The sequence below is a fragment of the Ixodes scapularis genome, unplaced genomic scaffold (genome assembly GCF_016920785.2).
Source record: "Ixodes scapularis isolate PalLabHiFi unplaced genomic scaffold, ASM1692078v2 PGA_scaffold5__190_contigs__length_132052651, whole genome shotgun sequence".
In the NCBI taxonomy this organism is placed as follows: Eukaryota; Metazoa; Arthropoda; class Arachnida; order Ixodida; family Ixodidae; genus Ixodes; species Ixodes scapularis.
Window position 1 is genome coordinate 50052698 of NW_024609880.1, and position 13018 is coordinate 50065715.

Here is a 13018-nt window from a genome sequence, read left to right on the forward strand (position 1 = left end):
TGCACGCAGTCGAACATTCGGTGCAACTACTAGCGGTATAATCATACAATACAATAAATTTATATATCACCTTGACATCTTGCGAATATAATTGAGGGAGCGACGGTGGATGACAGACAAAAAGTATGGCCCGGGTGTTTGTACTGTCGAACGGTGACAAAAAGCAAATATGTTGTCAGTAATTTTTGTTTTTCGGTAAGATTTATACATATGCACGTGACTAATGCTTAATGTTCACGAACGCAGGAGTACATAGCTTAAGACAACACCTTGTAACGAACGGAAGTTTCGTTGTTTTCCGGTGAAATCTAGAGAACACGCCTAACATTTCGTGGAATTATTTAGTTTGGCATTACCTCGACACATCTGCGACCGACTTTTTTTTTTTTTTTTTTTTTTTTGGATAGAACAATTTTTAAAGCTACTCAAGAATGCGTAGCCTGTTTATATTTGGGGGATATAAATTCACGAGCGCATTAAGATTTCTGGCAAGGACAGATTCTTTCTGGGACATGTTTACAGTTTGAGTCTTCTGGTTGCCGTATTCGCGGTATCGGTGCTCTAGTGTTAAATTAGCTTTGAAATATCACGTTTAACCCCCCCCCCCCCCCCCCCCTGAAATGACTTGCTGATGTAAGCCACGTTTTTTTTTTTTTTTTTTTTTTTTTTATAAATGAATGAATAATTGTTTCCTCGTTAAAATATTTCTGCAAATTCTGACTTCTCAAGAACGCCAAAAGTCTAAAATGATCCTATTTTAAAAGCAAAGGCTTACCGTTATTTTTGTGCGCGAGAATGCAAGAACAATCCTTCCGTAGTCCTGGTTCTACGAAGTTGTAAAGCAGCCCCGGCAGACTTTTTTTTAGTATGCTCACTAATGCTTTACTGTTCTTGTGCTTTGCACTTCTCCATGTGGCTATTTTGCTTCACATTCTTCTCTACTAATTGGCTCCTTCTGCCTTAGCTTTTATATACTTGTATATTGAAGTAGTCGTCAGCATCGACTGTATTTCAGGTTTTGTCGTCTTATATTTTGTTTATCGTACCTCTTTACTGAGAGGCTTTTTTTTGTGTTTTTTTTTTCACTTGACATTTAAGAGCTTCATTTCAAACTACGGGGATTCTTACCCACGGGCTTTTAAATGTGTCAATACACCGCGCAAACCCCGAATGAAATGTTCAAGCAAAAAATAATTGCGTAGAATAGTCCTTCGCACTTTTTCAACAATTAACAATCAGTCGAAAAAAAAAGATATGGTGAGTCACTGGGTTGTTTTGGACACATGAGCCGCGTCTGATATTCCGCACGCACGAGGTGAGCAAGGAGTGGGCGGACTTGCGTGCCGTATACACCACAGAGTTTCATCGCACGCTCATTCCCAGAACGCGTTCCACAAAAACACCGTAGACGCAGACGGCGGTGCACCGCAGAAAGAGTCATGGAGGGACATTCTCGTTTTGCGTTTGGCGCAGTTTCCGCGGGACGCCCCGGTGTCGACGGTGATGCAGAGGCTGACCCCTGGCTCCGGCGACACGTGCGGGGTACGCTACCTCATTCGCTGCTACACGGTGCTCGAAGAAGACGACCGGCCGCCGGCCAGGTGAGGACGGCACCCCGCGTCCTAAAGCTGCGCTCACAATGCTGCTATATACGTCGTACCGTCTGAAGACGCTAGGAAGTTTTAGGGAACAATATTTGCACATCCGATTTGGTAACACGATGTTCTCGTCCGCAAAGAAGGTTCTGCGTGAATTCGCCGTTACCCATTCCAGTGGGTGGGCATTTCGATGAGGCAACAGTTTGAAGCCTCAAACCTGTCACTCGAGAAAAAGGTATATAGCGTGAGGAATTTCTGAGGATATGCGCGAGGTGCAAGCGCCGTGCCTGTAGGAATCTTCGGGTAAACGTCTGTCTAACCTGCGTGATTGAACGCGGGTAAAGATGAAATCGCAAAATTCTAACAAAAAAGAAACTGTCCCGACTTGTGCGATGCAGGAGCTGCGTGAACATGCCCATCCGGAAGGCGCAGTTCGCCTGCACCCCGAGGTCGCTGCCTTCGAGTCCCCGGGCCTCGTCCGTGTGCAAGGACTTCCCGCTCAACGCCGGGAAGTTGGTCGTCGACGCGAGCCTCCCCAAAGAGGTAAGGCTACGCGCTGCTCTTGGACAAGCACAACATGCGCTATAGGTGGCGCAACTCAGCAAACCCGAGGTATTGGGTCTTTTACACTAGAAGTGTTCGACAAGCTTTCGGAGATGGCCATGGCCTAGCAACCAAGGAATCCAGCTAAATACTGTTTTTTTTTTTTATTTTTAATTTATGATTGTGACCGCTTGACTGAAGGGGTTTAGCTGCCACAATCCAATGCAATCCAAAAACCGAGAAATGCTATGTTCCCTCCGCCATCTTGTGTTGCTGAGGAATAACAAATACCGATCTGTTTCTCGATCGGATAACACGACACAATATGTTATCACAAGTTTGCTTGCATCTAGAGGGCAGCAAGCTCCGCCCTTTGGTCAAGCTTTCTCAGTATAAACGGCTATGACTTCTGAAGCTGAACGTTATGACTCCAAAAGGCCAGCCCTATGTAAATCGGAACTAACAAAACAACGCGACACAAAAAAAAAAATGGCAATGGAATTTTTTTTTTTTTTTATTGAAGCACTGGGAGAGTTTAGATTCGGTGACGGCTTAAAAAACACAGGGCGCGACCTATTGTGATCATGTTTTTTTATTCGTGATTGGGTCTTGGGCTTTCTTATCAGTTTGCGCAACAATGTGATTGGCTGGGAAGCGATAATTTGAGGCTGAGACTCGCGGCGTCCTTCCTTTCTTAAGCTGCCAGGAGCTGTATATTAACTTCTATCTGTACGTTGTCTTACCTCACGACGGGCTCAAAGACAGTGCTACGGGCCACCGGACTCAATCACGATCCACTTAAGGACCAGGTTGTCTGTTGCTCCAACGCAGGCGTCTGTCGCGAGACTCGGGGCGCCGATAAGCACGTAAAGCGGCCGTTCACACACTTGCAACCAAGTAGGACCGAGAGAAACAAGGGCAGTTTTAAGCATCTTGCGACGGCGTAAGACACCTGCCCCGCAGCAGCGCATCCGGTCCTACGCCGTCGCTAGAGGCTTAAAAATCGGACTTGTCTCTCTCTAGGTTCTACTCGGTTGCAAGTGTGTGAGCGGTGCTTAAGAGCAACACGTGATTTATAACTATCTCTTGTTTGGAGCCGGAGGCCCGTGTAGCCTCGGCCTTCAGCCCATCATGGAGTGCGAGGAAGTGTAAGGAAAGGGGAGGGGAGGGGGAGGGGGGGGGGGGGGGGGGGGGCTTCCGAAGTACGAAATACGCGTGGTGGCAGTGAGCATGGCATGCGCGTGTGAACCGTGCAAGTCAAGCACGGAGATCTTAAGGAGGGCGTAACGTGACGGGCGTGGGTATGTTCACGACACGACTCAGCTTCGAAGCAGCCTCCATATCCGACTTCCAACTTAGTGTTGGCCTGTACAGCACGTCGTAGAGTCGCGAGATTCGGCTTCAAATAAGTCACGCGCGTAACCCGAGACCTGCGCAACGGTGACACGCTCAGCGCAAGCTAGCACGAATTTTTACGTGGTGTCTTCAGACTCACCTCTCCTTAGTGAACACTATCGCCTGCAGGACACTTTCCGCGAATGCTGGAGTCTCAAAGAAAGATCAACAACGCCTTCTGTGCAAGTACAACGTGTCTCAAAAAACATTTACAATGTTGTTGTTGTTTTTTTTCATCGCATGAATAGTACTACTCATCTCCGAACGCCTATTCTTCACTCAAATGTAGCGCGGTTCGAACCAGATGTCAAAGTTGTAGTACTAACCCTTACCTTACTCAAAAGTTATGAGTGATTATCTGAAAATTGCCACGAGAAAATGGGGACCATTTTCGCCGGTTTTCGGTAACTGGCGCCATAAAACCCCATGTATTCGAGAGCTCGGGCGGCCGCCATTTTCCCATAAAAAAATTTAAAAGGTGGATGACCAGCGAAGCTGTTTAGGACACAGACGTGACACAAAATTTTGAACAAAGGTACGAACAGATTTATTCTCTTGATCAGTGGCCATCGTGACGAAAGGTACGCACACACATGTCGAGGACTGTCGCCGCCCCGAGGAACCGGAGGAAACTGGACGCGTGCGACGGGACCGACACCCGGCGGAAGGAAAGGAAACTAGGCACGCAAGCGCCTGGAGCGACGACAAAGAGAGGGCGGTGCGAGCGTAGAGAGTCGGAGGAAACGAGACGCGCGCGACGAAAAGGCACACCCGGCGGAAAGTAGACACGCGCGATGGTACCGCCACCCCGGGGAAGGAAACTAGACAAGCAAGCGCTTGGAATGACAACAAAGAGAGGACAGTGCGAAGGTAGACATGCCCTGAGTTTTTGTTCAACCACACCAAAAATGCACTGAACCCTAGCCATAAACAGCTTCGCTGTAAAACGGTTAGTGCTGAAACTTCGACATCTGGTTTGAAGCGCTAGCGCTATACATTTGGGTTGAGCATGAGGGTTCCGCGATGCGTAGTTTATTTTTGCGAAGAAAAAAAAACTGTACATTTTTATGCCATGTACAATGAGGAAGCAGGACATCGCGCTCAGTGTACCTGTGCAAATCCTGTTTTTAAAAGAAACCATGTATTTTTTTTTTTCGTCAATCGCAATACGCTCATAGTAGGTAGCAATGGTTGACCTTCCGCGTGCTCCAAATAAAAATAAACGAGCGGCCTTTTTTTACTAAATATGTGGTGGTGTTTTTTGTGTGTCTTTTTTTATACGTAATTGAACTTCGCGATCGCTCCTTACGCTCGTCTCTTTGCAGCTCTACCTGCACGGAGAGGAGATCGTTGTGAAGGTGGTCATCCAGAACCTCTCCCAGAAGACAGTGAAGCACGTCAAGGCGTCGGGTAGGTTCCGTCTCCCGTCTTCCCCGCGAGCCAGATTCTCAATGCCGAACAGGACCCGATAATATAGTTCACTGATTAGTCCATTTCAGCGGCCATACTGCTGCTCGCTACACACGCTTCCGCCACTTATCACCCGAGCGAAAGATACTGAGTCACTGGGCAGCATACGCATGCGCGGCTTTTGATATTTCGCAGACGACAGCTATTGCACATGCTCAAAACGCGTCCCACGGTCGAGAAGACAAAGATAGCAGCACGCAGATGGCGGTAATTGGGATGGTCTATACAAGCCGGGCTGAAGTTACCGTAAAAGGTCATTTATTTTGAATATATTTTAAAATAAAATGTGACGGCTCACAGGTATCATCATCATCACAAACATAATCGCCATTATCATCATCATAAAAAAGATGATGATGCCTCGGATGCATCGTTCTCGGAGCATGCGCAGAAGTTTCGCTCTCGAAAGTTCGGGTTCCAGCGAATTTGCAGTGTCCATAGCTGAGATGTTGTGTATTTTGTAAATCACCAACAATTGTTTCGTGCGTAATATGGTTTCGCGTTGATGCCAGTTCAATGGCAGCGTCATTTGGCGTCACGCAGCGTGACGGTAAGGGTTTCCGTATGTTGTGAATATTGCGTAAGCGGTCAGCATTTCAAGCAAGTCCCCCCTCTGAAAAGAGCACACTGCCTTTCGTTACAGTTCTGCAAGTGGCAGACATATGCATGTTCTCCACTGGACGGTGGAAAGTTTGCGTTGCTACTGCGAACAACAGGTACGTACGCCACCGACGCTCCGATTGGTTGACACGCTGTTTACATTAAGGCACGTGAACGCCTTATAAAGTCCCTATCCAGTTAGCGCTCTATACACACAAAAAAGTGCACACTTCTTTATAGATTACAAAAAAAAATTATCAGATTGAAAAAAAAAAAAAATCTAGTGCTAAAGTACGCTTTTCGCTGGGACAGCGAATATCTGAAAGGTGACGCTAATTGTCATAGCGGAAAATTTATATCTGGTTTGGTTCATTCTTAAGATTTTGGTAACCACACCTTCAATACGTTATAGTGTTATCCGTACTACAATATACCCTTTTTTTTTTTAAGGAACCATCAAGAAATACTGACGGCCTCCATACTTTGGGCACTGCCAAGGCACTGCTTTCTGCGCGAAGCTCGTGATTAAACCCTAGTTTACTGTGAGCGCTGACCGAGTACTCGTGTCGAATACATTTAGACCCGGGTACGCGCCCAACGCTCACGCTGCAGTCGTGTTCAGTGCATCTTCAAATCACCCAAAATATGGCGACTTCGGAGCCGCCATTGGGTTGTCATGACGCGCGTAAATCTATACAATCGCCGGCGTGTCCTAGTGCTTCTATAACAACAAATCAAGTTTATATTTCGCCCAATTTTTAAAGTCTGGTCCTGTGTCTATCTGACTGGCGGATATCTTTTTTTTTTTTTCTTTTGTCGCGCATGCGCGTTGCAGCAAGGACGACAGCCCTATCGCTCCGGGCACGACGGTGGAACGAGAGATCTCGATCCTGCCTTCCCTGGAGGACAACCAGCACAAGTACGGCGTCTTCGTGCAGAGCTACAGGGGAGACGACGTTGACTGCCTCGCTTCTTCCACCATGTAAGAAAGAAGCGCAGCTTTTCGTCGGAATTCACGACACTACGATTTTGGACCAGCGCAAGATAAACAAAACGCTAATTTTCGAGGAGGGCTATGACTCCGTCGGAACGTAACCCTAGCGGTAGCATTAAGCTGCCTGGAGCGCGTCTGCGATCGGTATCTCTACCGCGTCCTCAAATCTTGTCCCTCAATTTTCACCTGGTGACGCCACAGAACTGTCATACTGCTGCCTGCTACGATCCTGGCGGTAGCGCAGCGGCTGGAGGTGGATGTGCCGGATGCCTGTTTATCTGCAGGTCGCTCTTAGCTCGACAGTTAGCGGAAGCTTCTGCAGCAACATGTTCGGGGCGCATCGACGACAGCGACACTCGCCCTTTACTCGTCTTCTTTTCCCCCTAAATTTCTGCTGCCAACCGCTAGGACCGCGATATCTGGCAGCATGACACAGCGGCGTCCTGGCGTAATTTGTTGTCACTTTGGGACCACCTGCGGTACATATGCTGTATACGACACTAAAAGCACCAGTTAAAGACTCGTTCTATAACTGGTGCCTTTAGTTGTACCTTAGCGTTGTGTCATCTAAAAGTGAGAGAAAGTTATTCATAGTGTTTGTTTGTAATGAAACGAAAACGGTCGTAAGTGTTACGCAATGACGTCTAGAAAGCAGAAAGTTGCCTCCTAAGGCGGCGTCTGGTGCAGCCGGTCGTCGATGGGCAATTTTGCAAGTGCAGTACTACTACCAACTTGGGGTATGCAACGCGCATCACGCAGTAGTGATTACGTGACTGCACGCCTCTATGGCAGCCCGTGCATGTCGAAACCGGCAGGTTGTCGTAGCGGCGTCACGCTTATGATCTCCCCTGCCTGAGAAGGGTGTTTCTTCCGATGCCCTGCCGCATTGCCGGGAAGCTATCGACGGAGGGGCCGCACTTACGGTCGTACTGCAGATGTCACATTGCGTATAAATTTCTGCCTCCAGTTAATTTGATTGAAATATAACCTGTTTTTCTTAAACTCGGGTAATACCATTGCACAAGTACTCACAGAATTCATTCGTAAAAAGTAGAGCATAGTATGGTTGATTGTCGTGACGTAGCACTTCAGCACGCGCTGCGAGCAGGTTTTGTAGTATATCGCAAAGTACTGTGCATCACCCCAAAGTACGATACACTTCACAGTTGTACGATAGACACACTGGGTTGTTTTATCCTAACGAAAAACATCACTTTCTTCTGTCGTTTGTCGTTAGAAAAATTGTTAGAAAAGAGGCCACCAGGAAGCGACAATACAATTTCTCCGTTTTGTCCCCAGTGTTATCTCGTTTACGAGGTTATCTGCCAAGCAGAAAACACTTGCGCATTCACCTTCAAGTGTTTGTTTTGTTCTATCGCAAAACCTGTCCCTCTTCCCGGATTTTCTGATCTTGTCTTGTGCACAAGAGAAAATCAGAGTTCCACCGTCGTTAATGATGGCTTTGTTAGCTTTCCGGGAGTCGAAAGAAGCGGACATTACGCAAACTTGAGACTGAGTAAATACTTCTTCTATACTCTATTTCACCTGATGATGTACCGCGGGAAAGGCTACAAGAGCGAGCTTCTTGCTCTGGGGCACATCTTAGCGGCACAAGCCCTCGTGCATTAAAGGCAGCTGCCAACGCTACGAGCTCGCGCTTTTGGCCTTCGCTGCGGTACAACATAAGGTGAAACGGAGTATAGACGCTTTCAGCGCGCGCCAAATTGAGCCGCCATAGCCGACCTTTTCTTGTTTTACCGCCATGCCGAGCCACTGAAGCGGGCGTTGACGAGTCTGTACAAGGGCCTATGCTGGAGACAAGGACACGGTAGAATCTAAAATGGCAATGACCTGTCCTGCTGTGGTAATGATGAAGTAGAGCGAGCGGAATAAGAGGAAACAAAAACTGAAGGTCGGTTATGGCGGCGCCCATGCACAGCTGCCTGAAAGCGTCAATAGGCACGCTAATAAAACCTACAGGCACGAGGTGAAGCTCTCGCGAGTAAGTACTAGCAATTAGAGGGTAGTCGAGAATTCTTAGGTCCGTGTGCTCTTCCGTGCAGCATATCGGACCATGCCAAGAAGAACCTGTTCGGCATCGTCGTGTCCTACGAGGTCAAGGTGAAGATCGGCCTCGGGACGTTGAGTTCTCTCTCGGGGTAAGTCTGCGTCACCTCTGTTCTCCTCTCACAAAAGTGTTGCTTGGTCTATTTCGTTGGACTTCAGTTGTACATTTCCCCCACAGTTTAATTATCCGGTAACGGAAAGTCGGACGTGGGACCCTCACCCCAACGTAAGATCCGACGTGCGGATGTCAGTTAAATTTTTAAAATAAAGTGTGAGAAAATGTAAACGAGCATACTCGTTACTTGACTTAAATCGAACGATTCCTCAAAAATTATTGACAACAACAGATGCAAAAAGTCGGCATGTCACCCCGACGTCCATCACGTAACGATAGTCGGAATGGGCGAGGACCAAATGACCAGAGAAATTCTAGAGACTTACACAGTCAAAAACGAAGGGACAGAGCATTGCGTAAGACAAACTTCGGTCCTTCTCCATGGCAGGGAGATTGGTCGACTGGACACATGCTGATCAGCCATCATGTTGTTGTTTGCTGATGGCTGCTGCTGTTTCTTTCAGTGTTTGTTTTCCATTCAAACTTCAGTTGAGAGTCAGCGGTACTCTTGTGTACGCCCTTCTATTTCGTCTTCGGTTTTTTGTGCGCTGTGTCGATCTTTTCGAGTATTCCTAAATTGATATATGAATTTTTGATGACGCTCAGCAAGGTTCGAATTGAAACCATATATTTATATTCAACTATTAAAAAGGTAATTACTCAATTTCTGCCGTGGCTAGCAATCTGTTCCCGAAAAGGTCTTCTTTTGAATACAAAATCAGCGTTAATGGCTGGTGATCGAGCAAGTTCTAATCCTCCTAGTCCCGCTATATTCATTAAAAAATGCCGAGAGCGCCCTATTGTGTTCGTGCTTCTAGCTCTATAAATCCTTCTTCGGCGTTCTTATCGGCGAATGCCACAGTCTTATTGACTGAGGAGCGATAATGAGATGATCGGGGCTCGCCACGCCCTGCCCTTCTTAAGCTGCCTGTGACTGTACGGTGAGCAAGTGTTCCAAAATACGTCTTGGGCGCATTGTAAAGCAAGGAGGAGCACGTTAATCAAAAGGGTGCAACATAGAGGAGGCGCAGGGAACGCGCGGTGACAAGGCAGCCAAGCGCGCACCGCCGTATATCATGTCGAGAGAGGAATCAAAATCACGTGGATGCGCTAAGGAAGGGAGGAGGGGGTAAACAAACGCACGAGGTGCGCAAGCAGCTGACGAACTTGCACGAGGTATAGCAAAGGCGTCCACGATTTTTTCTCGTCTTCGCAGCAGGGGAGAGATCGCCTGCTTCGTTCCTTTCCTGTTGATGCACGCCGGTCCCGCCGAGGTTCCCAAACCGGACAGCTTTGAAGAGAACGAGATCCTGACGGTGCACCGCCCGATGACCCCGCCGCCCTCGACGTCGGGCATCCCGCTGCCCAACGGTCTCGAAGCGGCCATCGCAGAGTCTGCCAACGCCGGCACGGCCATCGTGGGTCCCTACGAGTCGAGTCCGCCCGCCTCTATCGACTTCCTCGACGAAAGCCCGACCGAAGGATCGCCGGTCGCCTTGTCTCAAGACCTCCCAGAACCGGAAGTAATCCAGAAACTCTCGGATATCAACATCCGCGGAGTGCCGCCACTCATTGACTGAGTGGGCTTCCCCTACAAGGCTTCTCCGTGCGCAAAACGCGCCCCAGTGAAACCCATCCTTACTGATTGATTTTTTTTTTTTCAAGAACGATTCACGAAGATGTTTCATGTCACGTGGCTTGAAACGCCTCTTCCCTCCCAGAAGTCTTCGTGCGGATGAACCCGATGTTATCTGGCAGGGTTTTTGTCGGGGGATATTCGTGTATCCCTCGATGTGCAGAGCTTGCTGGTAGACGGAACATTCCAGCCCCTGAACTTACATCGATGAGTCGTACTATTTTGGTTCCGACCCGGTTTGTAAGACCACCTGTGGTCGGTAAAACGGTCGTAACGTGAGGCCGTGGGTCCCAGGACACTTTGATGGTCCAAAGGTTATGAGGGGAGCTTCAGTTAGTCGTCTACTAGTCTTGGTGCTAACCGTTGAAAGAAAGAACAGTGGCCTCATGTTTTACTGCTTTCAACTGCTGCTTTTTGCGCTTACGCGTGTAGCTTTTGTGCGTGTGCTCGCTGTTTTTGTTTTTTTCTTGTGCTTGAATTTAGCGAGCTAATTTAAAAGCCGGCGACCATTATTAGCCAATGCCACAAAAATATAGCGGCATGAATAGCATTTTTTTTCTTCAATCACATGAGATGTTTTGTAGGCAACTTACGTTCCTAATGAGACATTTCAACTCCACACCGGAAACAGAAAGCTTAACACGTATGAATCGGGGGCCTTTCTATAGATTTTCGTTGTTTGGCGTCTAGAGATGTTCGCGGACAATCTTTCCGTTCTGTGCTAGCTCGAACGTGATACAAGACGGCCTCGGCCCTTGGGCCGTTACCTTCTCTCCCCACGCGTGTACATACCATATAATCCCACATATAAATACAGCGGACTTATCTATATTTGATACAAGTAGACAGAGCATCATGGACACGTGTTGTCGTAATATGTGATGTAGCCGAGAGCAAAGGTTTGCCCCTTCGCTCGTGCCGCTGTGTGCTCTGTTTTGCGCTTGCCCTACAGCGGATTGTTTCCAAAACTCTGCCGCGTAACCTCGACCCTCGTCGGAATTGCCTCAAAATCGCAGCTCGTCCAATAATTTTATTATAAGCCGCTAACGTTGAGAGAGCCTCAGGAACAAACGTAGAAGGGTTAGCAGAACACGAGAAAATGCACGCTGCCGTCATCACAGGTGCACGGATTAGCAGTTACGTATATTGGCATCATAGATGAGCTCAGAATCTTCAAATAAGGTACGGTCCAGACAACCTTTCTAGAACCAACTCAGAAGGAAAACTGCAATAGGAGCTTGCTTGAAAAAAGTGGCTCCGATCCGTACTCGAGAAACGAACTAGGCGCGATCGAAATACCGCCATCTTCACCGGAGCAGCCACCCCGGAAACTGCGCGGCTGCACGTACCAGTCCATTCGAGTCGCGCAAGGGCCGGTGGCGCCACCTCACAACACCATCTCGAAGTAGCTGTATCAAACAACTTTCGTGTTTTGACTCGCCGCTACATGGCGGCGCTGAAGTCGCATCCAGTTTAGGGTGCCTCGATGTTACTGCTGCGTCCAGGGTGGACCCCCGTGGCAGGACCAAATCGGGCCCTACTTCTTTATAATGTGTGGACGTAATTCGTGGGTGAAAAAGTTGTATTTTAGCTTAATTTTAACTAGGGGTGTCGCGAACCGGCCGAGGTTCAAGTTCGACCAGGTTCGACTTTTTCGAACTTTTAGTGGAAATCGACGAACCTTGTATTGAGGTTCGACTCGTGTGCGCATGCGCGACAGGCTGGCCAGTTGGCTTCGGATTGGATGGTGATGGCTAAGGGAAGAATGAAGGGCAGCGCTGACTGGTTATTTCAGTTAATACAGTTCAAAAAGAAATTAAGTTATTAACTTCTTCAGTGATTAGAATTGGTTTCTTTGAATTGATACTGTTTATAAAATAAAATAACCCTTTGCATAAAAAAAGATTCTCCAAACCTAGACATGCTTCTATCAAGGTCTGGCCACACTGTCCACAAAGTCGAACCGGTCGATTCTGGTGAAAAGTTCGAAGGTTCGTCGAACCGGTTCGACCCAGTCGAACCCTGAAAGTTCGACCTAAAAATCCGGTTCGACAAAAGTTCGCGACACCCCTAATTTCACTGATCTCTATGTCTATTTGCTGGATCGCGTTTGACCAGCTCCTCCTATGGACCGGAATGCGGTCACTGGCGGCCATCTTTAGGTAGAGTTATATCATCTCTAGCCATCATAGTAATATGGCGGACAGCGCAATGGCGGCAGGCTGCCATAAAAATAGCCGTAGATATAGTACACTGTACCGTGGGTGACATTTCGTGCTTGATTGAAGTTGTTCGACGAAGCAGATTCTTGAAACCCGGCGTGAACGGTAGCCTCATCTTTGAGGACCCGGCAAAAGTTCTAAGAAAGCGCAGCACCGGGGGAAAGCAGCACGGCTCGCATCAAAAGCAGACTCCGTAGCGTCGTCTGCTTACGATGCTTCTTTCGATGCGACTTTCGATACGTGCTGCGCTGCTTTTCTTCCGGTGCTGCGATTTCGTGAAACTTTTACCAGGTCCTCAAAAACCGAACTACTGTTCACGCCGGGTTTCAAAAACATGTTTCGTCAAATAATTTTAATCAAGCACGCAATATCACCCAC

At 47.9% G+C, this 13018-nt stretch overlaps 1 protein-coding gene across 1 annotated transcript in view; it reads left to right on the top strand.

Moving 5' to 3' along the window:
- Positions 1–12271, top strand: part of LOC8038308 (phosrestin-2) — a 475145-nt gene extending 462874 nt beyond the window's left edge. The window contains exons 4-10 of the mRNA XM_040222786.3: positions 1474–1601; positions 1997–2141; positions 4862–4946; positions 5650–5722; positions 6442–6588; positions 8664–8759; positions 9999–12271. Coding sequence (XP_040078720.1) covers positions 1474–1601; positions 1997–2141; positions 4862–4946; positions 5650–5722; positions 6442–6588; positions 8664–8759; positions 9999–10362 — 1038 coding nt within the window. The 3' untranslated portion in view covers positions 10363–12271. The remainder of the gene's footprint in view (positions 1–1473; positions 1602–1996; positions 2142–4861; positions 4947–5649; positions 5723–6441; positions 6589–8663; positions 8760–9998) is intronic.
- Positions 12272–13018: the final 747 nt, after the last annotated feature.